This window comes from Delphinapterus leucas, chromosome 17 (assembly GCF_059928025.1).
Source record: "Delphinapterus leucas isolate spDelLeu-1000000601 "Yukka" chromosome 17, BTC_Dleu_Yukka2, whole genome shotgun sequence".
Lineage (NCBI taxonomy): Eukaryota > Metazoa > Chordata > Mammalia > Artiodactyla > Monodontidae > Delphinapterus > Delphinapterus leucas.
In genome coordinates this window covers 20,678,158-20,699,871 of record NC_143145.1, presented here as the reverse complement: position 1 = coordinate 20,699,871, position 21,714 = coordinate 20,678,158, and the positions used below count along the sequence as shown (strand labels likewise).

The 21,714-nt window shown below is 42.7% G+C and overlaps 1 protein-coding gene across 4 annotated transcripts in view; it reads right to left on the bottom strand.

The window, feature by feature from the left end:
• Positions 1-21,714, bottom strand: part of EXT1 (exostosin glycosyltransferase 1) — a 299,373-nt gene that overhangs the window by 20,058 nt on the left and 257,601 nt on the right. For 3 of the 4 annotated variants that reach the window (XR_016388355.1, XM_089898797.1, XM_022555553.3), the window contains exons 5-8: positions 12,064-12,196; positions 9,533-9,651; positions 8,174-8,269; positions 2,072-2,161 (exon numbers count right to left, since the gene is read on the bottom strand). Coding sequence is in view for 3 of the 4 variants with exons in the window: in XM_089898797.1 (XP_089754923.1) it covers positions 2,072-2,161; positions 8,174-8,269; positions 9,533-9,651; positions 12,064-12,196 (438 nt within the window). In the remaining variant the exon portion in view is untranslated. The remainder of the gene's footprint in view (positions 1-2,071; positions 2,162-8,173; positions 8,270-9,532; positions 9,652-12,063; positions 12,197-21,714) is intronic. The other variant, XM_089898798.1, reaches the window with a different exon arrangement.

Below are 21,714 nucleotides of genomic sequence, written 5' to 3'. Positions count from 1 at the left end.
GCTGAAAGTTATTTCACCGTGGGACAGAGAGAAACAAATCCGAGTGTGAGATCATTTGCTCTGTGCCCAGCGGAAGATGAGAGATCAATCAATACTTCAGGTCATAGGGTAACGATTCAGGTATATGCTGTAGTCTTGACTATACGTTTCACATGGCAACGTGCTGCCTTTCCTCTGTTTTGCTCTCCGAGATCCACTCTCCGCTCTTCTTGCCATGCCCTACGCCTGAGACAATGGAACTCTGTGGACTGCATAACCTGGTCCTCCTTGCCAGCTGGTCGCTGATTGGGTTAGGTCAATGCGCGTTGCTGGCAGGAAAATGGAGGTGGGACAGAGAGAGGACAGTATTTCACCCCTGCTTCCCACCCCAGCTTTGGCCCCAGAGTTCCGGTAGGTGCCACACCCCTCCATGGTCATAGCTCTTGTAGGGCAGCCTCTTCTCCCCAGTTCCCCCTCTCAGGGACACCAGAAACACTGTTTCCTTCCTTCACTTCTTCAGGCCTAGAAGTAGGAGCTGCTTCCAGCTCGTGCCACTCCCCAGGTGCCTCTCCCTCTCCTGTGTCGTCCTTTAACTCCACTCACCTCCCTAAGTCGTACTAAATCCCTTCATTTGAGTCACCTGATTTGAATTGTTTGCTGCCAGGACTCTGGCGGCTACAGGCAGGAACTGTGCAATCAAAGTACCTGGCAGAGACCAGAACAAAGACATCCCTCAATAAATACCTGTTGAATGAATTTGTTCCGGGGATGCCAGCCTCCCTTGCAGGAAGCAGGAGAAAAAACGCAGGCTGGAGCGACCCGTTCCTTGTGTTCCACTGCAGTCATTCTCTTTGAACATTAAGCATCTCTCCCCTTCCCCCCCACCGCTGCTTTCTCCTGCCGACTCACACATGACACAACTGGCTGTGTGCTCACACTTTAGTCTGCGCAGCACGCATCCCTCCAACATCACTCATTCACCAAGTATTTATAGAGCTTTGGCTGCATAGAAAGACTTTGACCAAGGTGAGGTGCAGGACACGTTGTCCTGGGGTGATTTTGGTTGCCCTTACACAGAACGTCTGCTGAACTCCATTTGATGGAGACTTGAAGCATCCATGGGATTTGAAGAGACACAGAGACTGCTAGCCCAAGTCACCATGAGTCCTGGCTATGTGGGCAGCGGGCCATTAGAATCAGACTGCCAACCAGGAAAACGCCTGCTGGTAAGTGTCGACATTTAAACTGAAAAGAAAATGATTACGAATAAAAAGGAATAAAAGAAGGGGAACAGGATAAGTAGCTAAGTCTCCAAACTTTTTAGCAGCGACCATGAATAATGTATTTGCGATCTACTACATTTTTGTGTAACTGTCTTTGGTCCCCTCTACGGTTTTAAGTGCGGTTTCAGAGATCAATACTCATTCGAGTTGTAAAAATTGGTTTTCCAGCATAGCTATCTTTCCTCTTCTCTCCCTCCCCCTCACACATTGCTCTGCGCAATCTTATTTTGGGGCACAAATATCTGAACATCTGAAATAGCAGGGATCTCCATCTCAGCCTTCAAGTGAAACCGTTTGCTCTCGTGTGGGTTGAAGAAAATGCACACTTCCAACCCAGATGGAAAAGCTGCCTTTAGAACCCAGAATAGTGTGTTCCCCAACAGAGTCAACACACGCCCACACAGGCGTTAGAAGAATCAGGAAAGATGGGCTCCCGGAGCGTGGTTTCAAGAAAATGCTAAACAGGTGCCCCTGCCCGCCTCCCCTGGGTCCCTCTGCACACCTGCCTGCACCTGCACTGTTTAAAAACAAACAAACAAACAAACAAAAGGAGGGAGGGGTGAGGTGAGGTGCAGCCTCGCAAATGAGGAACCGATTAGCAGAGGAAACAAAGGGGAAAATGCCCTCATCAGGGTGCCAGGTGGCGGCAAGGTGCTCACAGGAACCGGGTTGATTCAAACCAACTCTGCAGGAAGTTTTGAAAAACGTTTTGGGCTTGGCCAAGGCAAGGGCAAAAGAGGCGCCGGCACCTTGGGGTTTGAGGCGACTGCCCGCAAGGCACTCCGCCCCTCCTTGGTGAGGCTGCTTACCTCCGTGGTTGAAAGCACAGTGTCCTCGTCAAGGCTGAGCACGGCGTCTGTGATGATGTTGTCATAGGGCAGAAAACGGCTGCTCATAACCTGGGAGGCAGGGGGAAAGCAGGCAGGAGGGAAGGAATTGGGGAAAAGAGAGGTAAATGGACAGTCTTGTTTTCAGGAAAATTTCCCCCATCGTCAACTTCACAAAGGACACTCCACCACCATGTCACCTCTCGACATAGAAGGCTTCCATTTCCCATCTGTGGAGATTCATTTGGTTCCACCATTACTGGGCACCTACTGTGTACAGACACCTTGCTAGTCGAAGGGAGTACAGAGGTGAGTAAGATACATTCTCTCTCTTGGAGGAGTTCATAGTCTGCAGGGAGACCAAGATGACCAAGAGAACAAGACGCGAATGATCGGTCCTCGCCTGATATGAGAAATGCCAGGAGACCAGAGGATGCAGCAACCAGCTGCTTGGAAGAGCAACGAAAGCCTCAGAGTCACATTGAATCAGGACCTTGATGGCCAGGAATCCACTGGGGATAAACAGAAATGAGGCCTAACAGAAAGAGGGCTCAGTAGATGCAAAGGCACAGAGGGGAGAGCCAGCACTCTGAGGCCAGGGAAGAGTGGATGGACGGAGCAGTGATTCCAAGTGTGGGACACACACCACTGGAAGGCCAGGTCCTTTTAGGAGGTGCAGAGACAAACATTTAAAAATTCTACTCTTTATTAATTTTAGCTCAGAGAAGCAAAAATATATACACATATATATTAGTAGCTATAGCAATAAAAGGTACTAGTAGAATTATTCAAAAATAGTTTCATTAAAGTGAAAAGTAAGCTGATTTAAAGAAAAATACTAAACAATAGAACACGTGGTCCATGGATTTAGGAAAATTGTGAAGGTAGTATAAAGTTTGGGCAACACCAGGATAAGGCATGGTGAGGTGAGTGTACGTGTGTGTGTGTGTGTGTGTGTGTGTGTGTGTGTGTGTGTGGTGAGGGTTTGGGGGGTGAGGGGATCAGTTGAAAAATTGAGACCGAAGAGACTACCCTATGACAGTCCCAGCATGAACTTCTGTGTTGAAGTTTCTGTAGAATACCTAATAAGAATGATGATATAAGAATAACTAACATTTTTTAAAACATTTACTCTGTGTCAGGGAATGTTCCAAGTTCTTATTTATTTATTTAGGCTGTGCCGGGTCTTAGTTGCAGCACGCAGGACCTTCATTTTGTGACATGCGGGATCTAGTTCCCCGACCAGGGATCGCACCTGGGCCCCCTGTATTGGGAGTGCGGAGTCCTACCCACTGGACCACCAGGGAAGTCCCGGAAATGTTCCAAGTTCTTTATGTACATCATCTCATTTCATCTGTATAACAAACCCGTTTTATAGGTGAGAAAACTAAGGTACAGAAAGGTTGTGTCTTGCTTAGGATGGACCCACCATCGTACCGTCCCAGATGGTGTGATTCTATAGAGCACCTCAGCCCTATGCTATACCTGTCTCGGGGTTGAAAGGACCTCAAAAGTGAATGTGGGCACACATGGCAATCTCACATTCACCACTTCCTCTGGAAGGTATGTTAACTGTTGTGCCATCCTCTCTCAATTCCTACGCGGAGACTGAGAGAGGAGACACTTGCCATCAACTTTCAAGGCACAAAGGCCAGGGAATGAAGCAGTTGGATGCTAGAGACAAAGGGAAGAGGGAGGCACTTAGCCCAGCCGCCAAGGCTCACAAATCTAAGGGCCCCTCCCCACACCACCCCAAAGAAGCCAAAGCTATATTTACATCAGGGAGCCAGCTCATCTGCAAGCCTCATCTCAGATTTGGTTTACGTGCCGCAGAAGCTACTGGAGGGCTCACGTCATTAAAGGATGGAAAATGCCCACTAGAACCCATCTGTGGGAGCTCAAGGGATATACCTACACTCCAGGCTCTGCTCCTACCCATCTGCCACCTGGGTCAAGTGTTCTTTTCTCTTTCTCAGTCTTCCAAAATAAAATACAAAAGCGATCAGCGACCCCACATACACAGGGCTAGAAATCTCAGCCTGAAGCAATTCTCCCGACACTGTTTACATGTCCACTAACTAAGGCAGGAGTTATTAGTTGCCAGCTCAGGGATGCCCTGACCTTTCCCTTGTTAAGCCTACAGGGGAGAGCTGCAGTGACAAGGCCTATAAATTCAAAATAGAATTTTCCAACCAAAGCAGCAAACACATCAATTTTAAACTCAAGGCTAGACATGGAAATTTAAAATGCGGAAGGAGGAGGATATACGACTTCTTTCGCCGTTATGGGCCCAACCACTGGGTTTAAAAGGATCCATTTCCTTTTTCTGAACTTGCTCCATCAATAAGAGTTAAGAGCCCATAAGTCAGCCACTTCTAAATCTAGTGTAGAAACTAGAGGCTCTCTTTCAAATACCCTGCCTCAGCTACGTTCCAAAAGTTCAGTGGATTAGCATGAAAGGAGCCAGTGTCCTTACAAAGTCAATCCTGAGGGAGCTGGGTTTTCCTTGTTAGCTCATTTAAGAAATACTAGGCTACCAGGTAACAGCCCAAACCCTTCTAGAATGAACAAACACAACTAGGAAATGACCTAGGCTCAAGAAGTTCCCTGTCTAGTAGGGAAGATAAGAAATGTTCGTAAGTAACAATACAAAGCGCAATGAGAGGTGGCGTTTTCCATGCGCCTGCCATGCGCACCCGCAGTCCTAAGCGGCAATGCGCTCACATGCACAGCAGCAGAACCATCCGATCCTTTTAGCTGACCCGTGAGGTGTCATGATTTCTTCCATTTACTGAAGGAGGGACTGAGGCACACAGAATTACATAACTTGTCTTAGGTCACATAGAGGCAGTCTGACCCCAAAGCCCATAATACAAACCATCACTTTACAATGCCCCCCGCCCAGAAGAGGAGCTGACATTTACTGAATCCTGAGTGTAGAACAGGTACAGGGCTGAGCACCTGTAATGCAGTATCTCATTCCATCATCAAAATGGGCCCAAGTCTTAGCCCGGGTGCCCTAGAATATAGAGTCTAAAGCAAGACTTAAGTGCAAATGCTTTACCAGGTGGTGCAGTCCCGACGAGGGAAAAGGAACCACGTGACTGACTGGATTCAGTGGCCAAGGTGAAGTCTAGGGCTCAACAAATGGCCAGAAGCCCAGACATAAATACGGCTGGGAGAATGGGAGGTATCTTATAAGACACATGTGATAAAGCCTACAAGAAAGGTACTGTTATTAGCATCTTCATCTTAGAAATAAAGAAACTGGGACTACTAGCTGGTAGTGAGAGTATAAAATCAATCAATGAGTCTGTGCATAAAAATGCAGTATGAACCATAGGAGTCAGAATGGCTCCCAGTCGGTCAGTCAGAATGGATCCTACTTGAATATCCTGACATATTCAGAGAGAGACTTATCTACCAGAAGGAGATCTAGTCACCCATGGAAGCATAAAAAAACAAAGAATTTCCAAGTGCAAAGTGAAGAGAACCCATCTGAGCACTGTTCAGGGCCTCAGGCATTGGAACTGGGGAGACAGATACATGGGGTTATAGGCAGGAGATTTTTCTGTGCCAGTCCCTTGTGTGAAACCATACCTATTGGTGAGATGAATCCATAAGGGTAAGTAAGACCGATGCCAAGAGGCATGTGATTATTCTCATTAAGTGCTTGCCAATCAGCTCTCTGATAACCACACTGCTTGACTCCAGTCCTATGAGGGCTGTGACTGTATCTGTCACATTCACCACTGTGTCTCCTCATGTTGCCCAGCACACAGTAGGCAGCCTACACTGGAACTCAATAGATAATGCACGGATCACCTTGTCCACGCGTGTGACAGTTACAATTCTCAGTGCATCCTGCTGAACTATATGAACTGGCCACTTGTAGCCACCCAAATGATGATTTCAAATGGTGCGACCTAATACCTTGGTCGTTCTTATTCTGGCTCAAAGAAGGTTTACTTAGTGTGAGACAGTCTCTCATGACCTAACTCTCTGGGGACTGACGGAGGAAGTCTCTTAGATGACAATTGCAGTGTCATTTAATAGAGACTAATTTCCTCACAATGGATAAGATCTATAAGAAAGCCACCAGCAGAAGCTTGAGAAAAAAGAATTCACCTCTGGCAGCAAAGAGGAGGGAGCGTGTGAACCAGGGCTTAAAGAATATATGGGAATTTCAATAACAGAAATGAACAGCTGAGGAAGGAGGGTCAAGGCTTACCGCAAACGGGAAAGACAACACTTAGGGGTAGGAAGGGACACAGTGCTGTTAACTGTGACTGATGAAATCTATAGAGGAAAAGCAATGAGAGAGAAGACTGGGAAGGCCAGCTAAGGCCAGATTATACACGGCCTCTGATGTTAATTGAAAGCATTAGCAAAAAGACTCCCTTAAGGGCCATGAGATGATTAAGAAGATCATTCCGTTCTAGGCAAAATGAACTGGAGAAGGGAAGCAGGGGCCAGCTAGGCAGCCAGCACCCCTGAGAATCTCTGATGGACACCTCAAAACAAAAGTAAGGTGGAAATGTCCTTTTTAAGATAAATGTTACGAAGAACCACTACTCTCAAAGACACAACTAACTCAGATTAATCAGCTAAGCAGCCCTCATGCATCACCACCACCATGGCAACCTTATCATCTTCATCACGTCCAGAAAGATTACCATTGCCAGGCCCTGGACTTATTTACTCCTCCGAGTACCCCACGTGGCATGTGTTATTATTTCCATTTTGTAGATGAGGAAACTGAGGCTCAGAGAAGGAAGGTATAGTCAGGGTCACACATCTCCTGAAGAGTTAGTATTAGGACCCAATTCAAAAGCCTACAGCTGTCACTATGGAAAACAGTATGGAGGTTCCTTAAAAAACTAAAAATATAGCTGCCATATGATCGCGCAATCCCACTCCTGGGCATATATCCAGATGAAACTATAATTCAAAAAGATACATGCATCTCTATGTTCATAGCAGCACTATTCACAATAGCAAAGACATGGAAAAAACCTGAATGTCCATCAACAGATGAACGGATAAAGATGTGATACATGTGTGCACGTGTGTGCGCGCACGTGCACACACACACACACAATGGGATACTACTCAGCCATTAAAAAGAATGAAATAATGCCATTTGCAGCAATATGGATGGACCTAGAGATTATCATACTAAGTGAAGTCAGTCAGAAAGAGGAAAACAAATACCATATGACAACACTTACAAGTGGGATCTAAAATATGACACAGGGACTTCCCTGGTGGCGCAGTGGTTAAGAATCCGCCTGCCAATGCAGGGGACACGGGTTTGATCCCTGGTCCCAGAAGGTCCCACATACCACGGAGCAACAAAGCCCGTGTGCCACAACTACTGAGCCTGCGCTCTAGAGCCCACGAGCCACAACTACAGAGCCTGTGTGCCACAACTACTGAAGCCTGAGCTCTAGAGCCCATGCTCCACAACAAGAGAGAAGCCACCGCAGTGAGAAGCCTGCACATCGCAACGAAGTGTAGCCCCCGCTCGCCGCAACTAGAGAAAGCCCACGCGCAGCAATGAAGACCCAACACAACCAAAAATAAATAAATAAATATCTTTTAAAAAGTTAAAAAAAAAATGACACAAATGAGCTTATCTACAAAACAGAAATAGACTCACAGACATAGAGAACAGACTTGTAGTTGCCAAGAGGGAGGGGGGTAGAGGAGGGAAGGAATGGGAGTTTGGGATTAGCAGATGCAAACTATTATTTATAGGATGGATAAACAACAAGGTCCTACTGGATAGCACAGGGAACTATATTCAATATCCTGTGATAAACCACAATGGAAAAGAATCTGAAAAAGAATTTATTTATGTATAGTTGAGTCATGTTGCTGTACAGTAGTAATTAAAACAACATTGTAAAATAGCCTATGGCTGTCAAAGCAGAGGACATTCAGAGACAGGTATGGTTTCGGAAAAACAGTCCAGGCCAGCACTTCCCAGGAGGAAGACGGCTAAGACCAACACCCATGGTGCCCCACTGAAGACACGAAGATTCCACACTGATTCCACAGTGAAGTCCCCTCTGGTCCTACCTTGCTTTCTCCTTCAATCACGATGACAGGCACGGCAGTGGCAGGCCAGCGGTGTTTGGCTGGGAGAGGCTTGTCACAATTCCATAGAACTATGATCTGAAAGGGACAGGCGGTCGTGAGATGGCTTGGTAAGGCTAGATTTACATAGGCCTCCAACCCAAAGTTTCTTCTTACAGACAGAGAGAGAGGAAATGGGGATATAAGCAAGGCAGGATGGCAGACCTCAAAACTGAATTTAAAGTGAGTCCGCTCCACTCTGTACACCCGGAACTAACACAACATTGTAAATCAACTATCCTCCAATAAAAATTAAAAAAACAAAAGTGAGTCCACTCCTACACATCCCTCAGAACCCGATCACTCTAACAACCAAAGAGAGGGGACAAAAAGAGTAACCTAAGGAAAACTGTGTCAAGGGGGTAGGACAAAGCTGGGGAGGAAAGAAGTCATTTCAGGGTTGCTGGTTTTTAACAAAGTGTTGTTCTGAATTCTGATGTCTTATGATGACGAGTAAGATAACAACCCTGATCCAATTGAATAAAAATGCACACTGAACGTCTGCGATGCATTCACGCTACACCAGGCAACATGGGAGAGAGAAGAGAATTCAAGATAGGACTGGCGTGAGCTCATGTTCTGGATTCTCCAGGATGGTTGCTGATTTCCTGTGATCCTGTTATTTCCAATAAAAACGTTTAGCTCCAAAATGCATACTTCCACGTGATTCCATTCTTTTGTCGTGTGTAAACCTTCTTGTGTAATTTACAATTCAGAAAAACCACCGTTAAGAGTACGAGAGCGATACTAATTTGGAAAACATGATTACCATAGGTATCATCTTCCTTTCCCCATTTTATAATTAGTCACGGTGGCCGTGAAAGAAAAGTTGACGCCTCCTGACACCAACGAATTGGTTTCTGCTGTGGAATCTTGAGTTTTCTGGGTCCTCTCAGTGGCCTTTCTGATGTTCCTTTATCACTCTGACACGTAAGAATGAAAGAATGTGCCTATGTATTCTTTAAAGAGTGTATTGGTATATATCAGGCTGGCCAAAACGTTCGCTCAGGTCTTTCCGAAAGATGTTAGAAGAACCCGAATGAACTTTTGGGCCAACCCAATATTTAACTTTACCCCAGGGCCAAGATCTCTTTGTAACCCAGCCCTTACCTGGACCAGATTTCACTTCCAAGAACCTCTAAGCTGATGAAAAGGGCGTAACGATGCGTGACAAAGGAAAGGGGAGCAACGGGGCCCGACGTGGGGAGCACAGCATGTAGCCGGGAAGGCACAGGGAGGGCTGGGGGGCTCTGGTCCACTGAGAAGGAGGGCGCAGGCGCCGTGGTCAACACGGCCACTCACCTGAGCACAGTACTGGGATTTGGCGGCAGCCACGAGGAGTTTCAACACTGGCTGGGACTGAGAGACCAGGGGGGTCACCGCGTGGATGACTGCAGTGAATTTGGAGGGGGGCTTTACACCTGAAACAGAAAGGGCAGGGAGGCCTAATGAAGCACTGAAAAACAAGACTTCGAAAATTAGTCCTCTCTGCTCTGCCTCGCCCTGGAGCTAATGTTCCCTTCTAGTGTATTTTCCCTCTGCCTCTCCTGTCCTGACAGAACAAAAACAAGGTGAAAAGCTGCTAGTTAACGGCTATGCTGCCTGAGTCTAGGGACCTGGATGATTGACGGTTCAATGCCCATTTCCAGATTCCTCCTTTGATAGTCATTTCCTTCCTCCCTTGGGGAGGCATCTTTGATCTCCCTTCTGTTTTCTAGGCACCCAAAGTCTAATTATGCACACACACCGCTACTCACCACTCTACCCAAGAAAGGATCTAGCTCCAGTCACTTACGTCTTAGGATGGGTGTTTGTAAACAGTGCTCTCTCTTCCAGGATATGTGCATGTGTCTTACTCTTAATTATGTAGTTACGGGGTTTTTGCCTGTTTGATACTATTTCAGATAATAACCAGCAAGTGGTAAAGGTTAAAAGAACAACGTCCAGAGCATGAGTGTCTATGTCTGAAGCTCAGTGCCACCACTGAGTGGTGGTGGGATCTTGGAAAAATTACTTAACCCTCTGTGCTTCCACAGCTGTGAAATGGGGCTGATAGCCACAGTATCAAAGTTACGGAGTTGTTATGAGAATTAAATTAAATGAGTTAATGCATACAGAGCACTTAGAACAGGACCTGCAGACAGCAAGTACTCAGCATGAGCTTACCGCTATCATAATCACCATCATCACTATTTCAGAGTCGAAGCTGCTCTACTCCCAAGAATCTCTTCTTTGTGTACCAGTGACACAGCTGAGAGGAAAAGTATGTGGTCCAGACCTCTGCCAACTGTGCGCTCTAAGGCCCGAGGTGGAAAGGTACTATAAATGTACAAAATAACAACTTCCACCAAAGAGAAAGCAGTGAGATGCCTTCTCCCGCAAAATGAGTTTTTCCATGAGAACCCACTAAGAAATTGGAGACAGGTTAAAAAGGCTCCTTAAGGGCTTCCCTGGTGGCGCAGTGGTTGGGAGTCCGCCTGCCGATGCAGGGGACGCGGGTTCGTGCCCCGGTCCGGGAAGATCCCACATGCCCGCGGAGCGGCTGAGCCCGTGAGCCATGGCCGCTGAGCCTGCGCGTCCAGAGCCTGTGCTCCGCAACGGGAGACGCCACAACAGTGAGAGGCCCGCCTACCACAAAAAAAAAAAAAAAAAAGCTCCTAAAACTTCATTAGTTTAGAGCCACTAATTTCACATTTTTGTAGTTTAAATATGAACAAGACAGTGCAGGGACATTCAAGTTAAGCTTTGGTAGTGACTGGATAAAGGCAAGAATCAGACTATATATATCTCAAAGGATTATCCGAACGTTTTGCAGGGCAAATTATACCATCCAACTAGTACTTTAATTGCATGTTAGAAAGAAGCTAGCTTTCCCATTATCTAGATACACATTCAAGGCTTTGCCAAGTAAGAAGAATAAATATGATGGAGGGGGTTCCCTTTTTTAGCAGTGAGGACAAGTCAGTGCTTTAAGACTTTCCTCTAACAGTTTAAGAAGCATCAATTACATACTTCTAATGTGCTAACTCTGCTAACTCCACACAAAAATCTGGAGTCTTTTTGCCATATCGACTTGAAAGATGCTTTATTATCCCAGGGTTTCTCAAATCTGGAACTATGAATGAGGAGAAATGTCCAAGATGTTACTAACACTAGAGCGAACGGGGCTCCAAAGACGTATATGTCTGTGGCGGTAACAGCCTTTTGTAAAGCTTCGTCCCTCTGCCGGTTCCCTTCTCCCCGTTATGACTAGACTAAAAGCTGCTTGAGAACAGAGCTTGTATCTCCTTTGACTTTTTATTTCTACCACCTAGCATTGCATTAACATGGCAAAGAAGATGAGCACAATAAATGTTGAATGAAGTGAATAAGTTTCTCCCCTATCATATATTCTTAAATCTTTTTCCTTTCTGTTTATTAGTTTGGTTTTTCTTTGGTCTGAGACAGAGAAGTTGGGATTGTGGAGAAAAACAAAAAGTAGGGAGAGCTCTCCTAACTCCATTTTATATAAGATGAGACTTAAAATTATAGTGAACCCATTGTCATGTTCAAAATGATCTGTAATTTGGGAAGCCTGTTTCTCAAAAAGAAATGACTCTGCTAAATGTAAAGTACAGTGGCTCAGGTAAGAAAGGAGTTTCTCACTTTGCAACGCTCTGCTGGATTTATAATTCTTGACCTTGATACACCGTTTAGGACAGGGCTCTAGAAAGCAGTCTCCAACACAGGATGTTGCAAAGACGCCGCAGCGGAATCGAAAAATCAAGGGACTTTAGTTCTGAATGACACCTGGCAGGTAAACCAGAATAACTCCCTGGAAGGCACTCACTTACCTAAATTAGCATAGTAGTAAGGGAAATCTCCCAGATAAGATGAATACTGTGGTAGGACGAACAATCCTCCAGGATGTTTGTTCCATATTAAACTGTTACGGGATATGTGCTTGAATATTCTGTCCTGAATAATCTAGAAAATGAAAACATGGCACATGGTGAGAGGAGACTGACGGTATCAGACGAGGAACACAGTCAATCCAAATTTGAGGGCTGATGGCACTCAAAGTAGTGAGTCTCCTCCCCCACCCCCAACCTGATTCTTCACTGAAACAACCTGATTCTTCACTGATTCTCTGACACAGAGTGACAGAGCAACGGAGAAGAGAGAGAGAGACAGAGAGAGAGAGAGAGAAAGAGATGAATAATGGCTAATCCAATTTCCTAATTAAACTGCAGTTTCACCATAAATTCTATCTTGTCTTTCTGTAATAATAAGTCCACACTCATGTCAAATTAGAGTGCGTAGAAGAGTTTCCCTGATGGCTGAGATCTAGCAGTGCTTCCAGATCCACATCAGGGAGATCTGTTCTCAGGGCACAGAGATGTCCATATAGAGACTGAGCTGGGAGCATATGGAATCCCGAAGCAGCTGAGGTTTTGATCTGTTCCTTTAATTCAGGAGGCAGATTTATTTGCTTGACATATCTCACTGTCCTTTCAAATTCAAGTATAGGACTTTGGGGTACTAGTTAGCTGAAGTTTTTCTACTTTTCATCTCAAAAAGTAGTGACTTAACAATTGCTCAAAACATCCTACATAACAGGACAAGAACCATGGCATATGGAGAATAATGATAGCCAAGCTAGTTCATTAGTTTCTTTGGACTTGAAGACCTTGCAGATCATTAAATTCTCCATTTAGAGTCAAACATTCTCCCATCCCAAATCATTTGTCAGATGAATGTGACTAGTCCACTTTACAGTGGACTTTCAAACTCTTGTAATTATACCATCCACTCATTAAGATATGATTTGGCAAATAATTAACTTGATACACAATTTCATGTTTTCAGCAATTTTTTTGTACTTAAAAAAAAAAAAAGCCTGGCATATATCTTTAGAGATTTAAGACCTAAATCATCATTTTCCAGGTCCCCATTTAATGCAATGTGATTTTAAGTACAGACCATTTTAAATGGAGTTGTATTATTTGCTAAGGTTATTACCACCCTCATCTCATCCCACATGGTGACTACACAAATAATAAAATCAGCTGCATTTATCTTTGCAAACCTGATTGTGTTTATATTTCTTAATGAGAGAGAAGGAAGCAAGGAGGAAATTTAGAAGAACTCAAATATCTCAGTTCAATGATTTCTGCATTTTCTCTTTTCCCCAGATCAAAACTGCTCATTTTATATGGATTGGCAGAGGTTTCTAATTTGGGGAAGATTTTAGGAACCTTGCTCAAGCGTTAATGTTTGCGCTTTGTGGTTCAACAGAGATGTGTTAAAATGCTATTGTCTAGACATTAATTGTAAGAAAATTGTCATGGTTGTGCAGGGTTTTTACATGGCTAGCAACTTCACTTTGTACACCATTTATTCCAGTTTTTAATTATTTGTACCTTCCAATTCTGTCTACTTATTTTCCTTTATAGGTTTCCATTTAGATCCTCCCTTTTTTTGCTTTCCAAATTCACGTCCCTTCTAGCATGTGGCTGCTTAAATAAGTTTGGATATCAAGACACAGAACACATTGACAATGGATGGTGTCATAAATCCGACTTACATACAAGTGACATGGAAGTCAGAGATGTCACAAATTGGGTCCCTATTCACTTTGGGTCTCTGGGTGGTGTGATTCTCAATGTCACTGACTCTTTTTGATTCAGTATCACAACATTGTCATCTTTTTGAAGTCAAGGATATAAGTTATAGTATTCCTCGGAAGTTTCAAAACGCATTTTATATTCTCTTCAAACAGGGTGATATCAGCAAAGGTATAAGAGCAATAGCAAATGTGGAATTTAACTCAGGTCAAGCAATTTGCCACCTTTATGACTTACTATCCTCATATGTAACAAGCAGTAAATTATCACATTAATTATAACAACGTTTCAGAATCTGTTAGGAAAAGTTGCCTAAATCTTCATACTTAAGACTTGATTTTTTTAAGAAATCTCACTCCTGTGTTCATTTTCTAGGCATGGATTTTTCCATTTCTATTTTTACACAGCTATACTATCACAGATATTATATATTATAGATCTTTCCATATTATTCATAGCATTCATGGTTTACTTATCCTAAATGTCCAACAATAGTGCAATTATTTCCATGCAAAGCAATGAACATATTTATAAGTTAAAACTTTCCACATTTAGGACTGATGCTTTAGGATTTTGTCAAAGGGTATGAACACTTTAAAGGCTGTTCATACGTATTACCAAATGTCTTTCTGAAATGTTGATATCAACCTGCCTTACCAAAAGACTGACAGAGTATGGATCTCATTTCACCAAACAGAAAGGTCATTTTGCCCCTCTCCTAATGTCCATTTCTCCCTATTGCTACAATGGACAGCTCCCAGGAGCCTTTCAGGGCCCTTAGTACTCACTCTCAAACGCTGTGGATGAAGACATCATATTGAAACGTTGGACACTATAAAGAAAATCAACACATACATACACGCAAACACAGGCACAAAAAGTTTACACAAAATTTTTTTCCTTACAGCCCCAAATGGCACCCTCAATAAGGATGATATTTCTTATTAACATGAATTCAAAGGGAAGAATGACAGGCTCCTTATTTTTCATTTTTATGTGCCATCTATTTTTAAAATAATGGACAATTGATTATAGGTTCCAGTCATTCTAGGTGGCCTTGACTCTGCCTCTTTTTTTTTTTTTTTTTTTGCAGTACGCGGGCCTCTCACTGTTGTGGCCTCTCCCTTTGCGGAGCACAGGCTCCGGACACGCAGGCTCAGCGGCCATGGCTCACGGGCCTAGCCACTCCACGGCATGTGGGATCCTCCCGGATCGGGGCACGAACCCGTGTCCCCTGCATCGGCAGGCGGACTCTCAACCACTGCGCCACCAGGGAAGCCCTGACTCTGTCTTTTGACCAATACAATGTTGCCTAATACACGCAGTGCCACCATATGCCACCTCATTCCAAACCAAAGCAAAATCTCCTATTTCTATTCTCTCACTGATTTTAGACTTTCCTTATACAACGGCATCAATAATACTATGGTCTGAATGTGCATATGGTTAGACAGGTGAAGAGAGAAACAGAGAACCCTTCATAAAACAGCACTTAAAATTGTGTTTCCAAGCTACTGTGAGCTGTTTTCATATGTCATTACCATTGCATGCCATTTTCTTTTGCTCAGCCTGATTCTGACTGAGCTCCTAAGGTTTAATCCTTAGTGCCAGGTTACTGTTGTGCAGTATTCCGGCAAATAATGGAATCCAAGAACACTGTCTTTGCAGTATTTGATCATTGTCTCTATCATTACTTCTCAATTTGCACCCAAAAATGAGCTCCAAAGAGCCTAGCTCTTATTAAATAGCCCCTTAATTCCAAGGTGCAGAATTAGGAAGTTTCAAGCAGACTAGAAATACTAGGCAAATCCCAAGCAGGAGAGAGTGCAGCACGGTTGAATGTACTAACAAGTTGACCCTGGCGTTGGAAAGAAAGATGAGGTGTCCTGTTTCCAACAGCATCTAAGCACTACCTACAACTCTAAGGCTCATAATCACCAAAGAGCAAGTAATTCCCTTCCCGTGACTCAGAATACAGCACGTAAGGAAGAAAGAGTCTCCGGGTAGAGCATCCCCAAAGCAAGGGATCTTCAAATGTACGTTGTCCAAGGGTAATGCTGCATTACCCTGACCATAGGCACTCCAGCAAGAACTGAAGGACATATTATCTCAAGTAGGAATTTTTGATTTGTGATAGTTAAATCGTTCTTATGAACATATTGGCTGTTTATCTGGGTATGTGGATGGCATTTTCTGGTATTTTTCTCTGCTTTTCTGTTTACATTGGATCCTGGGGTAATCTAAGCTCTGGATTAAAAAGGGAAACTGAATGGTATCTCTCATGCAATTCAGTTGAGAGGTCAAATTGTTAAAATCCAATTTTGGAACTATATGAGGAGTTTTTGTCAGTTGCAATAAATTTGAATGAAGTATATGGTTAGAGTGTTCTAAAAACAACTGTGTTCCAGGCCGCATGGGTCCTTGGGGGCATAGGAGGGCGTTTGCCCTGCCCACTCGGGCCTGGGGAGCCTGCTGAGCTCCCAGGCTGGTCCCCTGCCCTCCAAGTTCCCCCCTCCATCCAGCCACATTGGTCCTGGGGGCATAGGAGGGAGGCCAGGGGAGATCAGGAGAGGTAGGCGGGAGGGGCTCTCTGACCCGGAGAAGCAGGAGAGGAGAGGAGGGCATTTGCCCCAACCACTCAAGCCCAGGAAGCCTGCTGGGCTCCCAGGTGAGGTCCCCTGTCCTCTGAGACCAGGGTGGGGGGCACAGCTGGGTCCCTTCTGTTCCTTCAGCCTAAGCCCGACTTCCCACAGGCCCCAGGGCCTTTTCCAGCCCTGTGGGTCCTGAGCATTGGCCCCGCCCACCGCCCAAACCTCACCCTTGCTTAGGCCCCACCCTGCACAGCCAAGGCCTCCCCCGACTTCTTTTCCCCCTCCTCTGCTTTTTCACTATTATGGTACTGCTGTACCTTCCGGTTGTTGATTCACCTATATTTTTATTTTCATATTCTTTCTAACATATCTGTTAGTTGCCTAGTCTAATTTTATTTTTTACTTTGTTATGTTCTCGCTCTCTCTTTTTTTTTTTTTTTGCCACCCCACATGGCTTGTGGGATCTTGGTTCACAAGAAGGGGATTGGGCCGAAGCTCCTGCGGTGGGAGCTCTGAGTCCGAACCACTGGACTAACAGAGAACCTCAGACCCCAGGGAGTATTCATCGGACTGAGGTCTCACAGAGGTCCTCATCTCAGCACCAAGACCCAGCTCTACCCAATAGCCTAAAAACTCCAGTGTTGGAATCCACAGGCCAAACAACCAATAAGACAGGAACACAATCCCACTCAAAAAATAAAGAGAGAGAGAGGGAGGGCAAAAAATTATGTCACAGATGAAGGAGCAAGGTAAAAACCTACAAGACCAAATAAATGAAGAGGAAATAGGCAATCTACCTGAAAAAGACTCCAGAGTAATGATAGTAAAGATGATAAGGATCTCGGAAATAGAATGGAGGCATGGATTGAGAAAATACAAGAAATGTTTAACAAAGATATAGAAGAACTAAAGAACAAACAAACAGAGATGAACAACACCATAACTGAAATGAAAAATACACTAGAAGGAAACAATAACAGAATAACTGAGGCAGAACAAATAAGTGAGCTGGAAGATAAAATGGTGGAAATAACTGCCGAGGAACAGAATAAAGAAAAAAGAATGAAAAGGATTGAAGAAAATCTCAGAGACATCTGGGACAATGCTAAAAGCACCAGCTTTCAAATTATAGGGGCCCCAGAAAAAGAGAAAAAGAAAGGGTCTGAGAAAATATTTGAAGAGATTATAGTCAAAAACTTCCCTAACATGGGAAAGGAAATAGTCACCCAAGTCCAGGAAGCACAGAGAGTCCCATACAGGATAACCCTAGGAAAAATACACCAAGACACATATTAATCAAACTAACAAAAATTAAATTTAAAGAAAAAATATTAAAAGCAGCAAGGGAAAAACAAAAAATAACATACAAACATAACCATAAGGTTATCAGCTGATTTTTCAGCAGAAACTCGGCAGGCCAGATGGGAGTGGCAGGATATACTTAAAGTGATGAAGGGGAAGAAACTACAACCAAGATTACTCTACCCAGCAAGGATCTCATTCAGACTCGACAGAGAACTTAAAAGCTTTTCAGACAAGCAAAAGCTAAGAGAATTCAGCACCACTAAACCAGCTTTACAACAAATGCTAAAGACACTTCTCTAGGTGGGAAACACAAGAGAAGAAGGCCCACAAAAACAAACCCAAAACAATTAAGAAAATGGTAATAGGAACATACATATCAATAATAACCTTGAATGTAAATAGATTTAATGCCCTAACCAAAAGATACAGACTGAATGGATACAAAAACAAGACCCATATATATGCTGTCTACAAGAGACCCACTTCAGACCTAGGGACACATACAGACTGAAAGTGAAGGGATGGAAAAAGATATTCCATGTAAATGGAAACCAAAAGAAAGCTGGAGTAGCAATTCTCGTATCAGATAAAATAGACTTTAAAATAAAGATTGTTACAAGCGATAAGGAGGGACATTACACAGTGATCAAGGGATCAATCCAAGAAGAAGATATAACAATTATAAATGTTTATGCACCCAACATAGGAGCACCTCAATACATAAGGCAAATGCTAACAACCATGAAAGGAGAAATCAACAGTAACACAGTAATAGTAGGGGACTTTAACACCCCACTTACACCAACAGACAGATCATCCAAACAGAAAATAAATACAGAAACACATACTTTAAGTGACATAATAGAACAGATAGATTTAACTGATATTTACAGAATTTCCACCCAAAAGTGGCAGAATACACTTTCTTCTCAAATGCACACGGAACATTCTCCAGGTTACATCACATCTTGGGTCACACATCAAGCCTTGGAAAATTTAAGAAAATTGAAATCATATCAAGCATCTCCTCTGACCACAACACTATGAGACTGGAGATCAATTACAGGGAAAAAAAACTGTAAAAAACACAAATACATGGAGGCTAAACAGTGCACTACTAAATAATCAAGAGATCACTGAAGAAATCAAAGAAGAAATTAAAAAATACCTAGAAACAAATGAAAATACGACGACCCAAACCTATGGGACGCAGCAAAAGCAGTTCTAAGAGGGAAGTTTGTAGCAATTCAATCTCACCTCAAGAAACAAAAAAAATCTCAAATAAACAATCTAATCCTACACTTAAAGCAACTAGAGAAAGAAGAACAAAGAAAACCCAAAGTCAGTATAAAGAAAGAAATTATAAAGCTCAGAGCAGGAATAAATGAAATAGAAATGAAGAAAACAATAGCAAAAATCAATAAAACTAAAAGCTGGTTCTTTAAGCAGATAAAAAATATTGATAAACCCTTAGCCAGACTCATCAAGAAAAAAAGAAAGAGGATGCAAATCAATAAAGTTAGATATGAAAATGGAGAAACTGCAACTGACACCACATAAATACAAAGGATTATAAGAGACTACAAACAACTATATGCCAATAAAATGGACAACCAGGAAGAAATGGACAAATTCTTAGAAACGTACGATTTTCCAAGACTGAACCAGGAAGAATCAGAAAATATAAACAGAACTATCACAAGTAATGAAATTGAAACCGTAATTTAAAATCTTCCAACAAACAAAAGTCCAGGACCAGATGGTTTCACAGGAAAATTCTATCAAACATTTAGAGAAGAGCTAACACCGATCCTTCTCAAACTCTTCCAAAAAATTGCAGAGGGAGAAACACTCCCAAATTCATTCTACGAAGCCACCATCATCCTGATACCAAAACCAGAAAAAGATATAACAAAAAAAGAAAATTACAAACCAATATCACTGATTAACATAGATGCAAAAATCCTGAACAAAATACCAGCAAACAGAATCCAACAACACAGTAAAAGGATCATACACCATGATCAAGTGGGATTTATCCCAAGGATTCTTCAATATACACAAATCAATCAATGTGATACACCACATTAATAAATTAAGGTATAAAAACCATATGATCATCTCAATAGATGCAGAGAAAGCTTCTGACAAAATTCACCACCCATTTATGATAAAAACTCTCCAGAAAATGGGCATATAGGGAACCTACCTCAACATAATAAAGGCCATATATGACAAACCCACAGCAAGCATCATACCGAATGGTGAAAAACTGAAAACATTTCTGCTAAGATCAGGAACAAGACAAGGATGACCACTCTCGCCACTATTATTCAACATAGTTTTGGAAGTTTTAGCCACAGCAATCAGAGAAGAAAAGGAAATAAAAGGAATCCAAATCGGAAAAGAAGAAGTAAAGCTGTCACTGTTTGCAGATGACATGATACTATACACAGAGAATCCTAAAGATGCCACCAGAAAAATACTAGAGCTAATCAATGAATTTGGTAAAGTTGCAGGATGTAAAATTAATGCACAGGAATCTCTTGCATTCCTATACACTAATGATAAAAAATCTGAAAAAGAAATTAAGGAAACATTCCCATTTACCATTGCAACAAAAAGAATAAAATACCTAGGAATAAACCTACCTAGGGAGACAAAAGACCTGTATGCAGAAAACTATAAGACACTGATGAAAGAAATTAAAGATGATACAAACAGATGGAGAGATATACCATTTTCTTGGATTGGAAGAATCAATATTGTGAAAATGATGATACTACCCAAAGCAATCTACAGATTCAATGCAATCCCTATCAAACTACCAATGGAATTTTTTACAGAACTAGAACAAAAAATCTTAAAATTTGTATGGCGACAAAAAAGACCCCACATAGCCAAAGCAGTGTTGAGGGAAAAAAACGGAGCTGGAGGAATCAGACTCCCTGAGTTCAGACTATACTACAAAGCTACAGTAATCAAGACAATATGGTACTGGAACAAAAACAGAAATATAGATCAATGGAACAGGATAGAAAGCCCAGAGATAAACCCACACACCTATGGTCAACTAATCTATGACGAAGGAGGAAAGGATATACAATGGAAAAAAGACAGCCTCTTCAATAAATGCTGCTGAGAAAACTGGACAGCTACATGTAAAAGAATGAAATTAAAACACTCCCTAACACCATGCACAAAAATAAACTCAAAATGGATTAGAGACGTAATGTAAGACTGGACACTATAAAACTCTTTGAGGAAAATATAGGAAGAACATTCTTTGACATAAATCACAGCAAGATCTTTTTTGATCCACCACCTAGAGTAATGGAAATAAAAACAAAAATAAATAAATGGGACCTAATGAAACTTAAAAGCTTTTGCAAAGCAAAGGAAACTACAAACAAGACAAAAATACAACCCTCAGAATGGGAGAAAATATTTGCAAACGAATCAACGGACAAAGGATTAATCTCTAAAATATATAAGCAGCTCATGCAGCTCAATATTAAAAAACAAACAAACAACCCAATCATAAATGGGCTGAAGACCTAAATAGACATTTCTCCAAAGAAGACATGCAGATGGCCAAGAAGCACATGAAAAGCTACTCAACATCACTCATTATTAGAGAAATGCAAATCAAAACTACAATGAGGTATCACCTCACACCAGTTAGAATGGGCATCATCAGAAAATCTAGAAACAGCAAATGCTGGAGAGGATGTGCAGAAAAGGGAACCCTCCTGCAGTGACGGTGGGAATGTAAATTGATACACCCACTATGGAGAACAGTATGGAGGTTCCTTAAAAAACTAAAAATAGAATTACCATATGACCCAGCAACCCCACTCCTGGGCATATACCCAGAGAAAACCATAATTCAAAAAGACACATGCACCCCAATGTTCATTGCAGCCCTATTCACAATAGCCAGGTCATGGAAGCAACTTAAATGTCCACTGACAGACGAATG